Source organism: Lampris incognitus, chromosome 5 (genome assembly GCF_029633865.1).
Source record: "Lampris incognitus isolate fLamInc1 chromosome 5, fLamInc1.hap2, whole genome shotgun sequence".
Taxonomy (NCBI): Eukaryota; Metazoa; Chordata; class Actinopteri; order Lampriformes; family Lampridae; genus Lampris; species Lampris incognitus.
The window spans coordinates 64,056,199-64,080,907 of record NC_079215.1 but is presented as its reverse complement, the minus strand read 5'-3'; the positions used below and the strand labels follow the sequence as shown (position 1 = coordinate 64,080,907).

Sequence of the window (24,709 nt, the reverse complement as noted above, 5' to 3'; positions counted from 1 at the left end):
GCTGGACAGGGGTGATTTGAGGAGGGAACTACGCCGTGAGGTGGGCGAACAACCACGCCGGCGTGCTCCCCCGTTGCTGATTAGTCCGGGTGGGCAACGTCACAGAGGAGAATTTCAATGTTAAGGTTGAAGGGAGCGTTTTAGTTCTAGACGGTCTAAATACTACTTCGGGAGGCCTTTCTGTCCTACCGGCAAACACTTCTGGGGGGAAAACCCCCCGTCCACACATTCACACTGACCCCCCACACTGGCAGGAGTGGAAAAAATAAACAAATTGGAAGGAGCGGGGGTTGTTGATATGTTACCCAAACTTCTTGCGACCCCACCCCCATCCCCCCCCCCCCCCCCATCACCACCACCATTGGACATTCCCAGCATCCCAACAGAGGAGGAACAAGCGACCTTATTTGTCCTTCTTGGATTCTGATGCCTCCCCCTGGGCATCGGCTCCCGCCTGCTCCGGCTCCTCCTCCTCCGGAACAGGTGGGAACTGGGACTGGTTGGCCTTGTCCAAATGGCCCCCCTTGGCCTTGTTAAGCTTCTTGGATTTCTGGTAGAGCTCATTAAGGTTGAATTCTCTGATGATGTTCTCCTGTCGGAGGAGGGAGAAGATACGGAGGGAGGTATTAAAAGAGGTGGAACCAATCTTTGAGAGAGGAGGAGAGGAAGAAGTGTCGAGAGGGATGAGTATAACCTATTTCAGGATCCCCCCTCCCCCTTTTTCTCCCCAATTATACTTGGCCAATTACTCCACTCTTCCGAGCCGTCCCGGTCGCTGCTCCACCTCCTCTGCGGATCCGGGGAGGGCTGCAGACTACCACATGCCTCCTCCGATACTTGTGGAGTCACCAGCCGCTTCCTTTCACCTGATGGTGAGGAGTTTCACCAGGGGGACGTAGCGCGTGGGAGGATCACGCTATTCCCCCCATTCCCCCCTCCCCCCCGAACAGGCACCCACGACCAGAGGAGGCGCTAGTGCAGCGACCAGGACACATACCACATCCGGCTTCCCACCCGCAGACCCGGCCAATTGTGTCTGCAGGGCCGCCCGACCAAGCCGGAGGTAACACGGGGATTTGAACCAGCGATCCCCGTGTTGGTAGGCAAGGTGATAGACCACCACGCCACCCGGACACCTCTGTTTGGATTTCTACACCTGGATTATTGACATAAAAACCGAGACTGGGAAAAGCTGCCAGAGACAGAATATATAACAGTTGTTTGCAGTGTGTCATCTGGAGGTGGACCTCCTGCCCCGTGGGTTCAAGGTCTGTGTAAATATGCATGAATGCAAATTTGTGGCGAGCGACGACGCACGTGTTCAAAGCTTCGCAGTGATGCAGAACGAGTGCATCCTGTTCTTAACGGTGAGCTAGAAGAACCACGGTGCACACCACACCGCCTACCTCTGTGAAGCTCCAGGACACCGCTCTACCCTTCTTGTCCACCTGGGGGCGTCTCATCAACTCCTTCCCTCCCTGGAACAACACCAAGGAGGGCAGCTGCTTAGACAGAGGAGACGCTGACACCTTGTACCTGGAAAAAGATGGGGGGGGGGGGAGGAGAGAGAGAGAGAGAGAGAGAGAGAACTTAGAATTGCTTGAAAACATGGCAGCGAATTAAGAAGGGCTGCAGATTACCAGGCACTTCTACTCATACCCCAGTATAGCACCATCACGCATTCCCCCCGTCCTGCTCCGAGGCACCTTTTAACAGTCGGAGGCTAAAAGGTGAAGTCACTTTCAAAGATTCGTATATTAACAAGCAATTTGCCTCATTTACTCAGTTAAAAAACAAGTTCTCTCTTCACACAACACCCCCCCCCTCCTTTTCTCCCTAATTGCACTTGGCCGATTACTCCACTCTTCCGAGCCGTCCCGGTCTCTGCTCCACCCCCTCTGCTGATCCGGGGAGGGCTGCAGACTACCACATGCCTCCACCCATACATGTGGAGCCACCAGCTGCTCCTTTTCACCTGACAGTGAGGAGTTTCACTGGGGGGTGGGGGGGGGGTGTAGTGCGTGGGAGGATCACGCCATTTCCTCCAGTCCCCCTCCCCCCTGAACAGGTGCCCCGATCGACCAGAGGAGGCGCTAGCGCAGCGACCAGGACACATACCCACATCCGGCTTCCCACCCACAGACACGGCCAATTGTGTCTGTAGGGATGCCCGACCAAGCCGGAGGTAACGCGGGGATTCGAACCGCCGATCCCCGTGTTGCTAGGCAACAGAATAGACTGCCACGCCACCCGCACGCCGCAGGAACGGCAGTTTTAAGAGATGTAGAAATCCTGACATCGAACCTCCCGTCAGCATCTGCTCATCGTGCGTCAGCAGGGGGAGTCGGGGGAAATGCCGCCATATTGGCCTTGTCATGACTTAGTAACGCCCACTCGTACCTACTAGTGTGGTTGTGTTACCTTACACAAAATGATACCCCCACTCAGTAGGTGAAAGGTCATGAGCAGCACTGCTTGGGAGGCAGTCTCAGTAAATACACCTTGAGAAGACACTTACTTTTTGGACACCTCTCCGTAGCGTCCGATGTCCACCTTGCCAAACTTCAGACCAGCACAGTTGTACCTTCAACCCAGAAAAGGAAAGTTAACCGTCAGTGAATTTGTCAGATGGGTCACACGACACGAAGTACGGCTCCCTCAACATTCACCCAGCGCCACCTTCAACCTCCACCCGCCGCTCACAGACCACGAACAGACCGAGAGGGGGGAGAAAAAGAGGAAGGAGCATTACTTCAGAGAGAGGTCGGCGTAGACCGAGGCGAAGGACTGGCACTCTGGGGACCAGTTGGCAAAGAACTCCACGATCCACGTTACACGGCTGTCTCTGTCCAACTCCTCCTATAATGGACGGACACAAACGCACACAGATGCATTAGCTGGACAAAAAGACGCAACACACTTCCCATCTCCCTCGCTTGTCCTCCATCACGTGTCCATGTACAAAACCACTGGTGACTTTGTTTTTACTCACGTCGATGGTTTTGTCGCCGAAGTACTTGATGTATTCTGGTCCCATGTACAGCGGAGGCTTGCAAGTCATCAGAAACACTGCCACACAGAACAGACGACGGGACAGAAAGTCAGCACAGGGCACACAGTGTCTACAGCCACTTCGCCAGTTATGAAGTACTGACCTGGCACCATGACAGCGAGCCTTCAACATGAGGGGTCAGTACACAGTCAGTATGCAGCTTAACAAGGGCAGCATTCCCCACACAAAGCTGTATTAGCATATATATTAGCATTGCTTTATATTCAGTTTCAAGTTTCATTATAGCGTACACACAGTAATATACAGTGCGTCATATAGTCAACCGGCCTGTTACTTTCATAAGCACCTATAATGAAAAAAAAAATATATATAAGATTTTAACATTAAATAATATTAAATATTAAAGAATTATTGTCAATGAAATTAAACAATATTAAAATAATATTGACATTACCTATGCATTGAGAGAGAGAGAGAGAATTAGCTTGTGGTATCAAATGATGTCGTGTTGTTTAATATCGCAAAAAGACCAAAAACCAATCAGCTTCTGGTAATAAATGACGTCATCAAATACTCTGATTTGATTGGACAGCCAGTGAACCGTCATCATCAGTCTGTCAGCTGGTCTGTTTGGGAATAGTTACCCAGCAACGTCATGCTAGTTAGCTCGCTAGCTAGCTAGCTAGCTATCAACAAAGAGTCTTGTGAAGTCTACCTGCTGAGAACTGTCTGGGTTCAGACAGGGGGCGCTAACACAGGGATAACAAGTCAAGTGACACTTGTGAAGATGAAGAAATGACTCTCTAACATTAATGCCACACCACAACACCGGTCTGGCTGACATCAAGTCACTGGACTGGATCTGAAAGACTCTCCGGAAAAACCCGGTCCAGGGAGTAAAAACCCTAACCGTGTCTTTACTCCACCCATGTACTCAACCATCAGATTGCACTGACTAGTTTCCCAAATCAGCTGGTTTAATACATGGATGCAGTAAAGACCCGGTTAGGGTTTTGACTTTCTGGACCGGGTTTTTCCACCTCTGATTAACGAGCTACATGTTGCACACGTGCGTGTGTGTGTGTTGTGTGTGTTGTGTGTGTGTGTGTGTGCGTGATGGGATGTGCTGACCTATGCAAAGCGTGAGGTAGAGCAGTCCCATTCGGATGTCCAGTCGGAAGAAGAGGATGACGTTGGCCACCTTGCTGAAGAGGATGATGTTCCCCACATGCTGCTCCACCGTTACTGACGGGGTCAGACGGAGGAAGGGGAAGAGACGAAGACACAAATGATGTCACGACATTATGACGACAATATGCCACAACTATGAAGCTGAGCAATCTTCCTTTTCAGCATACCGACAGTACGGCAGTGAGGGGGAGGGAGGAGTGGAGGGAGGAGGGGGATTGATAGTGAGAACGGTTTCTATGGAGACGAAGCAGTTTTTCCAAAATCAGTAAAACTAAAAAAAGTTTAAAAAAATACAAATCACAAACAACCCGGGTACCAACAAAAGGGTCTGTGTGTATCTATACTGTGTGTGTGTGTGTGTGTCTGTACTGTGTGTGTGTGTGTGTGTGTGGGAGGGTGGAGGAGGAGGTATGAGCAGGTCTACCAGCTGCAGCTGTATTTGCCAGCATAGCTGTGACCATCATCATCATCATCATCATCCTCACCAGAATAATACAACAATATAAAATAAGAGTGAACACGTCCTCCATGTATTACACACCACCGTCTCACCCAGGCAACCTGCACACAGTGATGCCTCATCAGAAGCTGTCTCAGGCATCCCTTGGGACAGACAGTCAGACAGATGGACAGTCAGACAGTCGGAGACAGACAGACAGACCGACAGTCAGACAAGGACAGACCGACAGTTGGAGACAGACAGACAGACTGACAGACAGTCAGACAGACAGATAAAAACAGACCGACAGTCAGAGACAGACAGACAGACTGACAGACAGACCAACAGTCAGAGACAGACAGACAGACTGACAGACAGTCAGACAGACAGATAAAGACAGACCGACAGTTGGAGCCAGACAGACAGACCGACAGACAGTCAGACAGACAGATAAAGACAGACCGACAGTTGGAGACAGACAGACTGACAGACAGACCAACAGTCAGAGACAGACAGACAGACTGACAGACAGTCAGACAGACAGATAAAGACAGACCGACAGTTGGAGACAGACAGACTGACAGACAGACCAACAGTCAGAGACAGACAGACAGACTGACAGACAGTCAGACAGACAGATAAAGACAGACCGACAGTTGGAGACAGACAGACTGACAGACAGACCAACAGTCAGAGACAGACAGACAGACAGTCAGACAGACAGATAAAGACAGACCAACAGTTGGAGACAGACAGACAGACTGACCAACAGTCAGAGACAGACAGACAGACAGACAGACAGACAGACAGACAGACAGTCAGAGACAGACAGACAGTCAGAGAGACAAACTGACAGACAGACGGTGCCTCCACCCCTTTACTCACTTGCTCGCCTGTTCTTCATCATGACAATGGCGCTGAGGAACATGAGGATCTCCACCTCTCTCTGTGAAGAGATGAACAGGTCAGAACGTTTCTCAGCATCCTGCCAACTCACACCTGCTCCATCACAACACAGTGCAGGCATCTGCAGACCCACACACACCCACACACACACACACACACACACACACACCCACACACACACATCTGGTCTTCCTGGCACTCAGGCCTTAGCCAGAGCCCGTTTCTGCTGCAGCAGGCACATGAACACGTCATTACGTTGGCGCCATTGTGATAAGGTGAGGTTGTGGTCTGCATGTCAGCCTTCACTGAGGAGGGCAGTAGAGACCAACAGGTGAGACCGCAAGGGAAGACCTTCTGAGTATCGGTCTTCATTCATGTCAGCCTGCAACGGGGGGGGGGGGGGGGGGGGGGGCTGAACTGAACTTTGTCCTCAGAGAGCAAACAAGACATATTACTTAAAGAAGCACACACTTACGCTGCCCCCTGGTGGCTTGGAGGTCCCAAACCACCATTTAAATCACTTCCAGGGCACGAAACTGCCCTGGACGTCACGCGTTATGACAAACCCCAGCAAGCTACTCAGGTGGACGGATGGAGGGATGACAGCCGGAGACATCCGGGGCGGCTGATAATGAGGTCCCCTGATCACACTACACCACTTCCACGCTGTGCCGCGTGCGGCCAATTAGAGACGTGCCAAAAACAACGCACGTGCTTAACAGCACGATGGCGCGCACCCCGCGAGGGTAGCAACAATTAGCACATGTCAAACGTGGAAATGTGTCCCGTCCACTTTCGCATTGATCAGGGAAGCGTCTTAATAAGTTATCATCGTGCAGCTGATTTTGAAAACGATCTTTGCTCATTTTATTTATTTATTTATTGCATAATTATCCGCGTGCATCGCAGAAAGCGTACGATTCTGGATTTTTAGCCATTTTTTCTTCCCGATATTGGCGAAAGGGGGAACGAATAAAGGTTCTGCGGAGGGTTCGCGCCCCTCACAGGAAACCACCTTAGGGACTTCCGCTTGCGTGCACCTTAGAGCACGTTAGAGCAGTGGTTCCAACAATGCAAACGGGAGCGAGATCTCTTATTAAAATACAACAAATTACACTTGTGAAACAGATGTAATTAGAGAAAACAGTCCTGTTACCCTTTATAGTTTAGGTGGATAAAGGTCTCGGTCACATTTGAGTAAAATAATCCCATTTCTATAAATGTCACAGGATCTTTTTTTTAAAAGATATTTTATTTTCACGGACCCCTTGCAATTACACCACGGACCACTAGGGGTCCGCGGACCCCCGGTTGAGAAACACCGCGTTAGAGGAGCTTGCGGCTCAGCCAAGGTCGCATTGTCGGGTATCGCCGGCGGAAACCTCGACAGTGTTTAAACGGGCAGGTCTCAGCACTACAGAACGTGACTACAGTAAGTAGTCTTGGCCAGAAGCTCTTAAAACAGTTCAGTCCTACTGGTGGACGATACAGTTCCGCAGCGCTCCTTACGGTCTCCCACCACCTCATCGGTTTTCCCAGCACTTTTGACCATTTTTAAGGCGCTTGCCATACACGACGCGACCACTAGAGGGCATCGCAGGATTTCACCCCCCCCCCCCACACACACAATATGGAGCCCATCTGGGGGAGCGGTTAAGCGGGATGGCTGAGGGTCCCCCCCCCCCCAGATGTTCGGGAAACGGCCTGCTGGCGTCTTAACGCGCCAGCGGCACCAGGACCCGGTTCTGTTCGCGGTTGTCGTGGCGTACTGACCCAGTCGAAGTCGCAGGAGTTGCCGTCCTCCCGCTGCGTGGACAGATGGTCGCAGATTCCGGGCGTTTTGCGAACGACCAGAAAGGCGACCGACATGAAGAGGGAGGCCACGTAGTAGGGCTTCAGCAGCCACTTGTACACCTGCGGCAGGTGGTACAGGAAGGCGAAGAGGGGCGTCAGCAGCGCCATGTTTGCGCTGCGTGTCTCGCTGGAGCGGGGCCGCGGCGGCAGGCGGTGCAGCGACGCGGACGGCCGGGCGCAATGGCTCGCAAGCTGCTGCGTCAAGCCGCGGGCAGCGTCGAGCGGACGGCTACCGGAAGTGAGCCGATTCCACCTTCACAATAAAAGCGTTCCTTTCGTTGTGATTTTTTTTTTTTTTGAATCATGGTTCGCGAGCTATTTTCTGGTGCCGCCGCCTGAGGAGGAACATGAATTTGGGGGGAACGACTGTAAATTACGCGGTTGAAATAAATCAATAAGCAAAAGTATGAATGGTAAAAAAAAATGCATGTATAGCTGCACAAAGCGCTTTAGAATCAGTCACGCCTCGCTATCAGCCATGAGAGCAGTCACGTGCCTTGCTCAAGGGCACCTCAACGTTTCTGTGAGGAGACGAGAATCGAACTGGCAACCCTCCAACTACCAGCCAACCTGCTCTGCCTCCTCCTCCTCGTTTACCCTTCCTCTTGGACTCAGGAATTGAAACAAGAACTGAAAGCACACATCCTTGGACGATTTCTCCAAAATTGTGAACTCATTTGCATACGTTTCCTGCTCGGTAATTCCCTCAACCTGTCTCTCGTCCTTTAATCACTCCATCAGTACCTGTTCTACCTTTCAGCCTCCTGACCAAAAGCATATAATGCTGCACTTCAGAAGAACAGATGCCAGATCATGGAAAACCACAACGTCTCAATCAAAACACTCACTGGACTCGGAAAATGCAATCAATCAATCAGTCAGTCCATCAATCAACCAGTCCATCAAGTTGCATTTCATACGGCTGCAACAGCCACTCAACATTACATTTCTGGTCAAATCTGAATTCCAGACACCTGTTATAACAGCACACAAGACCATTTCTGTACAATCGCTTCCTATGTCGTACGTGTAAGGCCACTGAAATGTGATTTACAACATTAACTTAGTCACACGCAATACTGAAGCTGCTTATATATACACACACACACACACACACACACATATATGTGTATATAAAACAATAGAGGCTGCACACAAGTTGCTGATGGCTGCACACTGACAGCTCCAGCGCTTGTGCAGGGCGGGGAGGTAGTCACAGGGACACAGCCTCTACATCGTCCCACCGGTGCAAGTTAAGATGGGGGACAGGCCTGGCGCCCTGCGCAGGGTGTCTCCCCGCCTGCCGCCCGGTGACTGCTGGGAAAGGCTCGGGAGCGGTCCGGATCAATGGACGGATGAACGCTCCGAGTGCTGACGCCCTTATGAATCATTCAGCTCCGGGTTTAGCAACGGAGTCTTTGTTTGCGAGTTCAAATCGATTATTGATGATCAGGAAAGGTTTTGCAATGAATATATAATGAGCACAGCTAAGAGCGTCTAGCTTGTGGACTTCACTTTAAAGGACTATAAAGATAAATATTAAATAACAGGATCCTTTCTGCAAAAGGATGCGGTGTTCTCTGCTGGGGGTGTCTGACCACAGATGTCTGACAGCTCGGACGGCCTAAGCACACGTGTGCACACGTGTGTCTAGAAACGAAATGCTACGACAGGGCGTTTCATATTTATATATATATATATGTATATATACATATTTATATATATATATATATGTATATTTTCCATTTTGAAGTGGGTGGTTTTTGGCGTTACGGATTTTATTGCGACAATATTCCCCGGAAGCCCCACTCGGTATTCCGGCGGCCTTCACAGCGGCGCGTGCGGAAACTGACCGGAACTCGCCGTTCAAACAGGAAGTGCGGGAGGTCATCGAGGACGAATGTCGGATGAGCAGCGCTGATTGGCTGGCTAGGAGGGCAGGGCGACGCTCATTGGCTGAATGCAGACCAGGGCCCTCCTGGCGGAAGTTGTCGTGACCGTAATTACTGGAATAGCTGGAATTCGGAATTTGAAGGCGGCGGTTTCCAGAACGGGCGCTCTAATCTCTGTACAACCGCGCAGAGCCGTTCACAATGCATCGTAAATGTGTTTATTTTGCTGGGTGAATTGTTTATTTATGGAATTTCTAGAAAAACAAAAGGCGTCTGTAGGATATTCATCTCACAGTTAGATGTTGCGCATAATGCTTAGAGATCTAGAAAGGCATGAACATGTGTTTCAACTTGATTTAATGGTGTATAAGTACTGCATTTCTCTTCTTTACATTTCTATTGAGGGCTAGGTGTGTTCCTTGGGCTGTAATATTGTTTGTTCTTTAATGTTGTGTAACAAGATGTAAGTTTTATTACTCTGACGGCCCAATTACTTCACCTATATATATATATATATATATATATATATATATATATATATATATATATATATATATATATACGTATATGTATACGTATACACACACATATATATATATATACACACGTATGTATATAATAATTCATTATGCATGCTTTAACATCATTAAAAGTGCTTTCAGATTAAACAATTGTATCGTTAGTGTGTCAATAGATTCAAATCCAAATCAAATCAATTTTATTTGTATAGCCCAATACCACAAATTACACATTTGCAAAACAATATGCATTTTTGCAAAAATGCACTTATGATCCTCATTTTTCTTGGAGGTGGTAGGTATTGTTCCAGAGAGGACCAGAAAAATAGCAGAAAATTAAAATAATTATGCATAATTATGCAAAATATGCATTTTCTAAAAATGGCTAAAAACCACTTTTCTCTGCATTTCAGATGAATCTGAGTATTTGGGGGGAGGGAGTTGGAGTGGGGGGGGGTTTAGGGGCAGGGGGAAGGCGGTTAGCTGGCAGGATGAAGAGGAGGGAGATTTAGACGGGTGGAGAACCAAACCGCTACATTGTAGCGGGCTTCTTCTAGTATTTTGCATAATGCCAAAACATTTCTAAGTCCCAGCAAAATTTTTTTTTTTTATATATAGGTGAAAAAAATCAAAGATGCTCAGAATCATCTGAAACGCCGAGAAAAGTGGTTTTTAGCCATTTTTAGAAAAATGCATATTTTGCATAATTATGCATAATAAGATTTTAATTTTCTGCTATTTTTCTGGTCCTCTCTGGAATAATACCTACCACCCCCCCAAAAAATGAGGATCATAAGTGTATTTTTGCAAAAATGCATTTATTTGGCATAATGCCAAAACATTTCTAAGTCCCAGAAAACATTTTTTATATAGGTGGGGGAAAAAATCAAAGATGCTCAGAATCATCTGAAATGCCGAGAAAAGTGGTTTTTAGCCATTTTTTAGAAAAATTCATATTTTGCATATTTATGCATAATTTTAATTTTCTGGGATTCCCCCTTACTGTCTGAGACAATACCTACCACCTCCAAACAGAATTAGGATCATAAGTGCTTCAGTTTCCGGTCCCACTATCTACACTAACTAACACACACACACACACACATTGTGAAAATACAGGAGTATATATATATATACATATTATCTATATATATATAGATATATATAGATATATATAGTATTTAACCAGCACAGAGGGTGGTAGACGTTGTAGAGATGGTACTGTAATAACAGCGTTTTTTAAAACGATGGCTCTTTCATCTGGAAGTGGAGGAAGATGAATGCCAAACCGTGATTCGAGTCATGGTCCAGTGTTTGGTTCTCTGTCCTTCACTCAAACGAGCAGACATTCAGTCATGTGATCTGTCCACCCGAGACCCTGTTAAGAACTCGAGAAGACATCAGACTCTTCTCCTTATCCCATTATCTCTCTATCTCAGCTCTGCACCTCCTCCTCCTCCTCCCTTCCCCTCCTCACTCCACTCCTTCCTTTAGTAATTTCACCCTCCATCTCCAACAATGTATTGCATTGTATGTGTGTGTGTGTGTGTGTGTGTGTGTGTGTGTGTGTGTGTGTGTGTGTGTGTGTGTGTGTGTAATGTATATGTCATTGTCTGTGCATTAGTTTTCTATTTCCTACTCTACTTTTTTTTTAATCGATGCAAATATAGAACACTAGAAGAAGCCCGCTACAATGTAGCGGTTTGGTTCTCCACCCGTCTACATCTCCCTCCTCTTCATCCTGCCAGCTAACCGCCTTCCCCCTGCCCCTAAACCCCCCTCCCCACTCCAACTCCCTCCCCCCAAATGCTCAGAATCATCTGAAATGCTGAGAAAAGTGGGTTTTAGACATTTTTAGAACATGCATATTTTGCATAATTATGCATAATTAGTATAATTATTTTACTTTTCTGCTATTTTTCTGGTCCTCTCTGGAACAATACCTACCGCCTCCAAAAAAAAATGAGGATCATAAATGCATTTTTGCAAAAATGCACTTATTTTGCATAATGCCAAAACATTTCTAAGTCCCAGAAAACATTTTTTATATAGGTGAAAAAATCAAAGATGCTCAGAATCATCTGAAATGCCGAGAAAAGGGTTTTTAGCCATTTTTAGAAAAATGCATATTTTGCATATTTTGCATAATTATGCATAATTTTAATTTCCTGGGATTTCCCCCTTACTCTCTGAGACAATACCTACCACCTCCAAAAAGCATTAGGATCATAAATGTTTCAGTTTTCGGTCCCGCTATCTACACTAACACCACACACACACACACACATTACGAAAATACATGAGTGATAGTTATAACATTGCTGCAACATGAACAAAGATGGGATAAGCTCGTATATCTTTATTACAACTAAGACTTTTAGTGCGTCTTTATTATTACTATGATATAAGAATATAATGGTAATACAGTATAACATACTGTGACGTGCACGGATAAGAAGACACGTTGGCCCTTGGCTAAGGAATTGGACCTTTTAGTCGACTGGTTAACGTTGTCGCCTGCGGTGCAGGAGACACGGGTTCGCGTCCCGGCTGCGGCGGTCCCCTCCATCGGATGCGGCGTCCCGAGCTGCCCCCCGAATTCGCTACAATACTATAGGTCATAATTCTTTGTCGCGTCAAAGGAAATCTTTCTGTTTTGTGTCTGAGATCCACCTCTGATACTGCAACCAAAGAATGTGTAGACCTATTAAAAACAAACAACAGGGGCGGCTGGGTGCCGTAGCGGTCTATTCCGTTGCCTATCAACGCGGACATCGCCGGTTCGAATCCCTGTCTTGAATCCCTGTCTTACCTCCAGCTCGGTCGGGCGTCCATACAGACGAAATTGACCGTGTCTGCGGGTGGGAAGCCGGATGTGGGCATGTGTCTTGGTCGCCGCACTAGCGCCTCTTCTGGTAGGACAGGGCACCTGTTAGGGGGGCAGGGGGAATAGCGTGATTTTCCCACGTGCTATGTACCCCTGGTGAAACTCCTCACTGTCAGGTGAAAAGAAGCGGCTGGCGACTCCACATGTATGGGAGGAGACATGTCTGCAGCCCTGCCCGGATTGGCAGAGGGGGTGGAGCTTCTTTGACAAGAAGGTAAACGACTTCAGATCCTCTTTTTCTCACCACCCAGTTAGCGCTCCATGCACTAGCCCACCCTCTGCACCCTCCCTCACCTCTCCACGTCCCACCCTATCCCACCTTGCTCCCCTCTCCCCCGATGAGGTCCTCAACCTCGTCACATCCAGTCGCCCCACCACATGCTCCCTTGACCCCTCCCCTCTTCTTCAGTCTATAGCACCTGAACTCCTACCCTTTCTAACCCACCTCATCAACACCTCCCTCCAGGCAGGATGCTCTCCATCTGCCTTCAAGATTGCTAGAGTCACCCCTCTTCTAAAGAAACCATCACTTAACCCCTCTGACGTCAAAAACTACAGACCGGTTTCCCTTCCACCCTTTCTATCCAAAACTCTAGAACGTGTTGTCTTTAACCAACTTTCTTTATACCTCCACCAGAACAACTTCCTGGACCCCAACCAGTCTGGGTTCAAAGTGGGTCACTCGACAGAGACGGCCTTCCTTGCAGTGACAGAATCGCTGCACTCTGCGAGAGCAAACTCTCTCTCTCCTCCGTCCTGATACTCCTGGACCTGTCAGCTGCGTTCGACACAGTAGATCCTCCTCTCTACCCTCAAGTGTCACAGGCTCTGCTCTCTCAATGTTTGCATCCTACCTGACGGGTCGCTCCTACCAAGTGACATGTAGGGGATCTGTGTCGGAACCTCACAGACTGACTACAGGCGTTCCACAAGGTTCGGTTCTGGGTTCTCTCCATTTCTCCCTGTACACGACATCCCTGGGTTCTGTTATTCACTCGCATGACTTCGCTTGCATGACCTCCCTCTGACACACAAGTAGCGACACGCATTGCTGCATGCTTGACTGACATCTTGGAGTGGATGGCGACACACCACCTAAAGCTCAATCTGGACAAGACAGAGCTGATGTTCCTCCCGGAGAAAGGATGCCCACACCAAGACCTGGCCATCACCATTGACAACACCGTGGTGATGCCAACTCGGACTGTGAGAAATCTGCGTGTGATCCTGGACAACCAGCTGTCGTTTGCTGCAAACGTTGCATGGTTGCTCGCTCCTGCAGATTTCTCCTCTATAACATCAGGAGGATTCGTCCATTCCTCACCGACGAGACGTTACAGGTGCTCATCCAGGCTCTGGTCATCTCCCAGTTGGACTACGACAACTCCCTCCTTGCTGGCGCCCCGGCGTCGGCCATCAGACATCTGGAGCTTGTTCAGAAAGCTGCAGCTCGTCTGGTGTTCAACCGGCCTACGTTCTCCCACACAGCTCCCCTTCTCATGTCCCTACACTGGCTCCCAGTAGCTGCTCGCATCCAGTTTAAGACTCTGGTGCTGGCCTACAGGGCAGTGAAAGGAACAGCTCCTTCCTATCTCCAGGCCATGGTCAAGCCCTCCACCCCCGCCCGACCACTTGGCTCTGCTGCTTCGGGACGCCTGGTTGCCCCGTCGCTCAGAGGCCCCTGCTGCGGATCGACCCGGTCCCGGCTCTTTTCTGTCCTGGCCTCACAGTGGTGGAATGAACTCCCCACTGATGTCAGGACAGCGGAGTCGCTGCCCATCTTTCGGCGCAGGTTGAAAACTCACCTCTTCAACAACTGCTACCCTGTTACTTGCTCTTAGCACTTATTGTATCACTCATTAAAAAAAAAACCTCTTTCTTGCACTTTTACTTTGGCACTGGTTTTGCTCTTAGATGCTTGTTTAGAGAGAAGATGCACTTATGCCCTCTGAGGACTAATAGTTCTCCTGATCTCCTACGTTAAATGATGCACTTATTGTAAGTCGCTTTGGATAAAAGCGTCGGCTAAATGACCGGAATGTAATGTAATGTACTGTAATGAGCAGCGATCGGGACGGCTCGGAAGAGTGGGGCAATTGGCCAAGTACAACTGGGGAGAAAAAGGGGGAAAATTCAAAATAAAATAAAATAGAATAAATAAAAGTTGTTGAAGGATATCAAGCAAATGAACGACTCGGTGTTGACCAGCTGATTTATTTCTGATTTTCATGCTTACCTGGTCACATAAGACAGTGGTACATGGCATTCTTAAGTAGGTGTGGTGCATTCTTGTGTGACTACTGGGCGACAGAAAGAAGGGCTGAAGTAAGAAGCATTAAGATTCTCATAGGACGACGAGGTCTACAACGTCCAGCCGATGTTCATGCAGGAGGTGTTAAAAACTTAATTATTTCTCAGCTTTTTCTTCTCTGTAATCATGTAGGAGTTTCTGGTACTATACACAAAGTTGTTATTGTGATGTCATGATGCAATTTACTATATTCCATGAGGTTTTGTTTTGTTTTGATAGCAGTGTAACGTTTCCGGTAGCCTCGCTCAGCTCTATGACTCCACCTTTCGAGACTTTTCAACTGACACGATCCTCCGTCAGCCAGGCCACGGCTGCCATCACAGTCTCCGCGTCACTTCCTCCTGATTGGTTGTCCCGCCCCTGCACTAATCATACCGACCAATAGAGAAGGCCCCTGAGTCGCTGGACAGGATCTCGTCGTGTCTGATTGACAGGTGGGAGCGGTAGAGCCCGTTTCTGTGGGAATCGGTGCGGGTGGCTGAAACCTAAACACCACAGAGAGGGATGAAAGAAAGAAATATACTGTAACGTGCATGGATAAGGAGACAAGTTGGCCCTTGGCTAACGGGTCGGACCCTTTAGTCGAGCGGTGAGATACGTGTTCATGTCCCGGCTGCGGCAGTTCCTGGGGTTGCCCTCCGAATTCGCTACAATATCGAGTATGTTTTGTGGGATGTCATTTTGAATGTACTGTGGCGACCGGGGGAGGTGGTCACTCCGGCTGTCAGTGGCTCCGCGCTGGGGGGGCGCAAGGACTTATGGGACTGTTAAACGTTTGTGTTCAAATTGTTGATTTGTGTGTTTAAATGGCGTGTTCATGTTCTAATTGTTGTCGAACTGGGTAGACGACCATTTTACTGACTGACTGTAGGACCATGACTGTTTATCTGTAAGTTCGATGATGACCTTGTTGCGGGAAGCCGTTGTTCGGCATTACCTGGATTATTGAGAATGCATCAAGACGGGCAGAATCAAGGTGCACTACTGGGGTCGTGTGATGTATGGGGCACAGTAGCTGCCATTCTGAAATGCATCCTTGCCTCTTGCTTCCCCTTTCCCGTCAGATCTGTTCAGCTCTGATGGGGCGTTAAAATTAAATAGCACCCTCAGGGTCGTGCGGTTTATGGGACACGAGAGACGAGTTGATCCCGATCTCTCCATTCTTCCATGCCGGCTCGCCACATTGGTGTCAGAAGTGGGATTGAGCGAGAGAATGGAGAGGAAGATCCAGAGACTGGAGCAGCACATCGAACAGAAACTTTGGCGCTTGGAAAACCTGGCGTGTCAAAAGATGAAGCCCGCCAGAGACCGGAGGTTTTTCTGCCCGACCTGATGGCTAATGTACGCTCGATGGTGTTTTAAGCCCCCAACGTACTCTTCAAGGCAGCGCTGCATGGAAGGCACTCCCCGCCCCCTACAGTTTCAGCCAATCACAGCACTGGCACTAACCCTAACCCTAACCAGTGCTGTGATTGGATGAAACTTGAGGGCAGGGAGTGCCTTCCATGCAGTGCTGCCTGGAAGAGTACGTTGGGGGCTTAAAACACCATCAAGTCTAAAGTACACCATGGCTCCACCGCCCCTTGGAGGCCAGGAGGACCAGCGCCAAGGAATGCACACTGCTGCCGCCACCGATCGTCCCCTGGAGGCCAGGAGGACCAGCTCTGGAGAGCAGCTTTCTGCCACCGTCGATCGCCCCTGGAGGCCGGTGAGCTAGTTGCCGAGCAAATGCCCCTCAGCAGGCTCAGAGCCCCGTTGCAGCATTGGGAGTGCCGCTGCTGTCAGTGGCAGGAGGAGTGGGGCCAGATGACGCTGATGGTGGCAGCCGTCCAGACTGCCAGCAACGAAGAGAGATTGCTCCCGTTGACCGCGCAGCAGTAGGAGGCATACGTCGCCCTTGCGCTGGTGAAGGGCTGGCTGGTGAAGGGCTGGCTGGAGACAGGGCGGCACCCCGATTGGACAGAGGTGTCAGCACTGGTGCCTGAGGTGGGGGCCTACCACTCGCAGTGGGGCATCTTTGAGCGTCACGACGGGTTGGTGTATCAGAGGTGGCAAGCTCCCGGACAAGGGATTGGCCTCTTGCAGCTATTGGTGCCCCGTGTGCTCTATCCCCAGGTTCTCCAGATAGTCCATGGCTTGGTGGGGGTGGGGCACTACGGGAATGCCATCGCCTCCTGGGGCTGTTCTACTGGCCTGGCTGTAGACGTGATGTGGAGCTGCATGTGCACTGCTGTGACTCCTGCACCCACTGGGCTCGGGCCGGCTCCACAGTGTGACAGAAGAGGGCCTATGACACACGGTCCTTTGGGCAGCCTGTTTGCCAGCAATGGCCCCCTAGACATTTGAGGGACTATGTCTTGGGTGATGGGGTCGTCGAGAACAACTGACCCCTCAGGTGGGGGCTATGTAGCGATTGGAGAAGATGATCACTGGACTGATGATGGCTATGCGCTGGGGAAGCGCAAGGGAGGGTGGGCCACGAGAGTTGCGATAAAGAGATCTCTATCTCTTATACTTCCACGCTGGCTTGCCACTCTATTTTAGGGTTGACTGTATGTGTTTAGGGTCCGGGTTAGGATTACGGCTGGGCAATAATTAGATATTATCGTTTATCATCTTTCAATGGCATTGTAGCGGGATGACATTTGGATGTTGTCACAATGTTGTTGTCTAGATTTATGATAAAGAAAGTCTGTTACCTAAAACTTCTCCCAAAATGAGGTCTGAAATATTTCAGAGGGTATCACTGAAAACTAGTTTTGGTTTGATATTGTACTTTACATTACCAAACAGTCCATGTGATGAACCTCAGCTGGATTCTTAAACATGGTGTTTTCCCATGTGAGCAGACACGGTGATGCAAACCAATATCGTGTAAAATTCCCTACGATAGTCGAGATGATCATATGTACTGTATCGCTCAGCACTGCTCAAGAGTGTCGCATGTCCTTTCTGAATTTGTTCTCATTTGTTTAAAATGGATCCTCGGGCCTTTCTTTCACAACAAACATTTTTTACCTCTTCAAATTTCTTGGCCTTGTATTGCTCCGCCCCTTTCAGGAAGTTCAGCAATATGATGTCACACAGCACCGTGCCCTAGGAACAATTACACAAAGACACAAAATCACAGAAAACAAAGAATGACATGAAATGTTACCTAAAAATGTAATGTCATTTGTGGTAAGTAACTTCTAGCTAGCTAACTATTAATATGAACTATTACAACTTATGTAACACTGTTGCATGGAACCTGATGCTTTTAAGTAAATCCAATATTTTATTATTTCGCGTGGTATAAAGGAAACATTTCAGTTGTTTCATCGGCTCTAAAGAGGCCGTGACATAATAAACACAAACCCAGATGGTTGGTCATGTGACTGAAGGCTTCACTGTGAAGATACAGAGGCACTGGAATGGTAGCCAAGTGTCCTTTCGGAGAAATCCTGCCCTGCTTATTCATCTAAGCTACACTGGACAAGAGCATTGAAAGGACATGGAAAAATAAAATCTAATTCCAAAGAAAACAAGATAAACTCACAACTCCAACTGAGGTAAAAGCCGCCACCATGTTGATGAGCGTTGGGATCATGTTGAACTTCCCTGCCTGGAGATGACAAAATGTAATATTACACCAGAGATTTCCAGATTTTTACCTCCTGCACAACAGTCTCGTATGATCACTCAGAACACACAAGCTGCTGCACTCTGAATTATTTCATTTATGAAACCTTTCAGAATTGTAGCCCCCACTTAGAAAAGAAACCCACTTCAAATGAAAGGTTTGGCATACTTATTTATTTATTCTTTTAAGGAAAATAATTTATTTTAAGCCTTTGGCTATCTAAATTATAAACTCTTTTGCATACTGCACAGCTGATGTCCATCAGGTCATGAAGTTTTGTCAGCTATGAAAGATTGTTTCGCAGAGCTGATTCGAACCTAAAACCCAAAGAAACTTTCTAGTTCCTGTGTTGCTGACGTCTGGATACCAGAAAAGCCCACCGCTAAAATGAACGAGCTGGTTTTCAACCCTGTCTAACTGGCTTCATCCTGTCTCAGCAAATCAACTTCCATGTAAAATGGTTCATCTCCATGGTAACCACGTGACTGGTGAGCGTGTAAAATGTTTCATCTCCATGGTGACCGTGTGACTGGTGAGCATGTAAAATGTTTCTTCTCCACGGTGACCGTGTGACTGGTGAGCATGTAAAATGTTTCATCTCCACGGTGACCGTGTGACTGGTGAGCATGTAAAATATTTCATCTCCACGGTGACCGTGTGACTGGTGAGCATGTAAAATGTTTCATCTCCATGGTGACCGTGTGACTGGTGAGCATGTAAAATGTTCCACGGTGACCGTGTGACTGGTGAGCATGTAAAATGTTTCATCTCCACGGTGACCGTGTGACTGGTGAGCATGTAAAATGTTTCGTCTCCACGGTGACCGTGTGACAGGTGAGCATGTAAAATGTTCCACGGTTACCGTGTGACTGGTGAGCATGTAAAATGTTTCATCTCCATGGTGACCGTGTGACTGGTGAGCATGTAAAATGTTTCATCTCCATGGTGACCGTGTGACTGGTGAGCATGTAAAATGTTTCATCTCCACGGTGACCGTGTGACTGGTGAGCATGGAAAATGTTTCATCTCCACGGTGACCGTGTGACTGGTAAGCATGGAAAATGTTTCGTCTCCACGGTGACCGTGTGACTGGTAAGCATGGAAAATGTTCCATGGTGACCGTGTGATTGGTGAGCATGAAAAATGTTTCGTCTCCATGGTGACCGTGTGACTGGTGAGCATGTAAAATGTTTCATCTCCATGGTGACCGTGTGAGTGGTGAGCATGTAAAATGTTTCATCTCCACGGTGACCGTGTGACTGGTAAGCATGGAAAATGTTTCGTCTCCACGGTGACCGTGTGACTGGTAAGCATGGAAAATGTTCCATGGTGACCGTGTGATTGGTGAGCATGAAAAATGTTTCGTCTCCATGGTGACCGTGTGACTGGTAAGCATGTAAAATGTTCCACGGTGACCGTGTGACTGGTGAGCATGTAAAATGTTCAGCGGTGACCGTGTGACTGGTGAGCATGTGAAATGTTTCGTCTCCATGGTGACCGTGTGACTGGTGAGCATGTAAAATGTTTCATCTCCATGGTGACCGTGTGACTGGTGAGCATGCTGTACTCCATCTTGTTCCTTTGATCTGTGTATCCATTAATGGCTGTTTACCTCATTAACTTCTGTATTATCGTTACTCTTTATGGTCTCTTCGTTTTGCATAAGTTGTTTGTTTGTTATTATTTTTTCTCTTAATTTGCTTAGTTTTTTCTCTTGGTTTTTATCCTTTCTCTCTTTGTCTCACCCCCCCCCCATGCCCTATGGACTTGCACGATACCTTTCATTTCTCTAATAAATAATAGTTCAAATAGAAACAAACTCATGATGCCCCCCCCCCCCCCGGAAGCTGTATAACCTTTCCTATATAACTTGTGCCCAGATGAGCTGATCCAACTTTCTGCCTTGGGTTTCCTTCCTGCCCTGGGCTACGGAGCGCGCATGAAGCGGTTCGGCTGTAAACTCCCCATCTGATCAGCTGGTTTGATAGACATGCATCAATCATAATCGGTGAGTTTCACAGTAAATTGCTCGGCAACTTCAGCAAAGTCTCCCTGCACACCCAGCGGGTCTATACGGACGCACACGTGTGCAGGACATAACACACTCACGTTTCCGTTGACCAACACGTCGAACCTGATGGCGTAGGCCTTGACCAGCGTCCGGTAGTCCGTCCCGTTCTCCATCTTGTAGTACTTGGCAAACCTTCACGAGAAGAAAACCAGAGGGGACACTTAGCAGTTATCATCAGGTTGCAGTGTGAATGTAAATTATTCCATAATCTGGGATCCTCCATAACATGGCAGGTGGGAAGAGGACAGCTCGTTTGCATTTCTACTGCTGTGTGTACGTCAGAATTCCTGTTCTTGCCTTGAGAAGGGAAGGTATTAAAGGTGATGGGAGATAAAAGTTCAAGGCCGGTAAATAGTGATGCTGATAGATATGAGGAGGACCTTAAAGAGCAGTAAACCCTTTATTTGGGGGGGGGGTCTTTCCCCCCTCTTCTCCCCAGCTGTACCTGGCTACCCCACTCTTCCGAGCCGTCCCGGTCTCTGCTCCACCCCCTCTGCTGATCCGGGGAGGGCTGCAGACCACCACATGCCTCCTCCCATACACGTGGAGTCACCAGCCGCTTCTTTTCACCTGACAGTGAGGAGTTTCACCAGGGGGACGTAGCACGTGGGAGGATCACGCTAACCCCCTCCCCCCCGAGCAGGTGCCCCGACCGACCAGAGGAGGCGCTAGTGGGGCGACCAGGACACATACCCACATCCGGCTTCCCACCCGCAGACACGGCCTAGTGTGTAGGGACGCCCGACCAAGCCGGAGGTCACAAGGGGGATTCGAACCGGCGATCCCCGTGTTGCTAGGCAACGGAATAGACCGCTACGCTACCCGGATGCTCTAACCTCTCTTTCTTGAGGGAAGAAACATTGGAGGAAGCAAACGAATCACCAGGTGTCTATGGGGGAGCGTCTCTGCCGTCTCAAAGTGGAACAGTAAAGCCAACGATTAATGAACACAGACGAACAAACAAACAAACAAACGAATAAATCCAGAGAACTTTTCATAACTGTTTTTGTTTGAAGCCGGCTACTTCTCCTCTGTGGCAGATCCGTCAGCGCATGCGTTGCGTCATTTCCTGTTTGTAGAACGTACGCCATGAAGAGAAGATGAACTCGTCCATCGTAGATCAGTGTCTCTCAACCCAGTCCTCAAGGACCCCCTATCCTGCAGATTTTCGTTGTAACCCTGCATAGGTAGCCCTGCTTGTACTTACTCGACCAATCATCTCGCAGCACTTAATTATGCAAGGTGTGCAACGTCTGACAAAATTCATTGCTGATTGGTTGAATAACTACAGACAGGTCCCTATTCAGGGTTGCAAAGAGAATATGCAGGATAGGGGTTCCTTGAGGACTGGGTTGAGAAACACTGTCGTAGATACACTACGGTGCTAGTGGATCCTGTGGATCTGGGCCACAGTTTTGGTCCCAGGGTCAGCCCAGCACTTATAATGTGGTGCACCACCGTTAAACGGTAGCAAGCCCACAAAAGGGCCACAGGCTTTAGTTGCTCTTCATTTATGAGACAGAGGTGGGACGCGATGGGATGGAAGCTGGTGCTGTACTGTGGCGACTCACTACGAGCACAGGACACAAAGACACAAACACATACAAGAACACACATATCAGAACTAACACATATATCCAAACTAACACACACATCCAAACTCAACAAAAACAAATCACTGTCCAGGGGAAGGAACGCCAGCCAGGATGACTGTCGGAACCGCCGGTCTGCATGGGCTAGCAGTTAGCTTAGCCCGCCCCACTTCCGCGTCCTGTCAGGCCGCCCTCGGCGTTTCCTCCCCGGGCGCAGCTCCAGGCAGGGGCCGTGGTCCCCGGGCCCACCGGACGAAGCAGACCAAGCTCTCCCAGCCAGACACCCTCGACCCCCCCCCCCCCACCCCCGGACTCCTCACGACGACATCAAAAACACCACAGTCACCGCCAGGAGGCGCCGCCGCCAGACCGCCCTCGGTGTTACCGGAACTGCCGGTCTGCATGGGCTAGCAGCTAGCTTAGCCTGCCCCGGTCCCCCAGCCGATCCAGCGCCAGCATTCCCAGCCGTCAAACGACCACAAAACTTAGACGCAGACGTGAACTATAAGACGCTGCGTGGACGGTCCTGGGCTGAGGCCGCCGCCAACGTGAACTCGCGCCGCCATCTTCCCACACCGGAAGTGGATCGATTCTGTGCAACGGGTCGCTTTTGTTGCACAAAACGCGCCTCGCGAGATTACCCATGACGCCGAGAGCCGGAAGCCACGGGACTCGCCGAGAGAGATGACCTGCAACAAGCAGGTGCCACCCCGGGGTAATGGCTGCAGACCGCTTCCGGGGGCGGGGTGAACAATGTGCTGGACGTTACATTACTGTACTGAATACACGCTCTTTTGGGTATTAACTGGATTCTCTTCCAGGGGAGAGATGCACACAAAAAACTCCACGTAGAACAAGATCCCTTCCTGCTCTCTATCATGAGAACTGGAGACGACAGGAGTGCCCATGCTTTGTTATGACGGTAGCTGTCACAGTGATGCCCTCTATTGGTTGCTTTAGGTACTGTTAGTTTGACCAGCTGAGAGTCCGTTTTGCTTATCTCCCGCTTGGCTCGTTGTGACGCAGCAAGCAGTGTGGTCTGCTTTTCCTCGTTTGAACCTTTGTTACATGTTAGATCCGAAACCTAATTTTAGTTAAGCTACATATTGCTAGAAGACGTTTCTTGTTGTCTTGATGTTGCTAGCTAACCCATTGTAGCTAACTCAGAAGCTCATTCAAGCTGGCGGCTCCCTAGCTAGCATCTGGCTAATTGCCATACGTTCTCATGTTTGCTAAGTTCTTATGCTAGTTTATTGTTTGGCTATCTATAGCTGGATAACGCTAAAGAAATGAATGTTATTGTTGATTGTGACATGTTATATTTAACCTTGCAGTAGATATGTCTGTGTGAGTATCAGCACTTACATGTTAGATCCGAAACCTAATTTTGTTAGTTAAGCTACATATCGCTAGAAGACGTTTCTTGTTGTCTTGATGTTGCTAGCTAACCCATTTTAGCTAACTCAGAAGCTCATGCAAGCTGACAGCTCCCTAGCTAGCATCTGGCTAATTGCCATACGTTCTCATGTTTGCTAAGTTCTTATGCTAGTTTATTGTTTGGCTATCTATAGCTGGATAACGCTAAAAAAATGAATGTTATTCTTGATTGTGACATGTTATATTTAACCTTGCAGTAGATATGTCTGTGTGAGTATCAGCACTTACATGTTAGATCCGAAACCTAATTTTGTTAGTTAAGCTACATATCGCTAGAAGACGTTTCTTGTTGTCTTGATGTTGCTAGCTAACCCATTGTAGCTAACTCAGAAGCTCATTCAAGCTGGCGGCTCCCTAGCTAGCATCTGGCTAATTGCCATACGTTCTCATGTTTGCTAAGTTCTTATGCTAGTTTATTGTTTGGCTATCTATAGCTGGATAACGCTAAAGAAATGAATGTTATTCTTGATTGTGACATGTTATATTTAACCTTGCAGTAGATATGTCTGTGTGAGTATCAGCACTTACATGTTAGATCCGAAACCTAATTTTGTTAGTTAAGCTACATATCGCTAGAAGACGTTTCTTGTTGTCTTGATGTTGCTAGCTAACCCATTTTAGCTAACTCAGAAGCTCATTCAAGCTGACAGCTCCCTAGCTAGCATCTGGCTAATTGCCATGCGTTCTCATGTTTGCTAAGTTCTTATGCTAGTTTACTGTTTGGCTATCTATAGCTGGATAACGCTAAAGAAATGAATGTTACTAATGTAAGCTACTAATAAGACCCGTTAGCCCCTAGCTAAGGGGTCTGACCCTTTAGCCGAGCGGTTAGTGATGTGGCCTTGTGGTGCAGTACACCTCGTATCGAATCCCGCACCGGGCAAGAAACTAACCGGTTACATTGTTAATTGTGACATGTTATATTTCGTGCTAAAAGAGCAATCTCATGTGAGCTATATGTGTTTAGTAAGCTATA

General features: G+C 48.3%; 2 protein-coding genes across 2 annotated transcripts in view; both read right to left on the bottom strand.

The window, feature by feature from the left end:
* Positions 1-362: 362 nt before the first annotated feature.
* Positions 363-7,575, bottom strand: tmx2b (thioredoxin-related transmembrane protein 2b). Its single transcript, XM_056280755.1, has 8 exons — positions 7,323-7,575; positions 5,529-5,589; positions 4,145-4,258; positions 2,993-3,069; positions 2,753-2,859; positions 2,519-2,584; positions 1,407-1,536; positions 363-592 (listed from the first exon to the last, which is right to left on the bottom strand). Exons 1-8 carry the CDS (start codon positions 7,509-7,511, stop codon positions 404-406), a joined length of 933 nt encoding a protein of 310 aa, XP_056136730.1. The 5' UTR covers positions 7,512-7,575; the 3' UTR covers positions 363-403.
* Positions 7,576-15,376: 7,801 nt separating this feature from the next.
* The window catches only part of p2rx3b (purinergic receptor P2X, ligand-gated ion channel, 3b), a 14,956-nt gene continuing 5,623 nt past the window's right edge, over positions 15,377-24,709 (bottom strand). Inside the window, 4 exon segments of the mRNA XM_056280587.1 lie at positions 15,377-15,496; positions 18,030-18,107; positions 18,550-18,615; positions 20,743-20,864. Coding sequence (XP_056136562.1) covers positions 15,377-15,496; positions 18,030-18,107; positions 18,550-18,615; positions 20,743-20,864 — 386 coding nt within the window.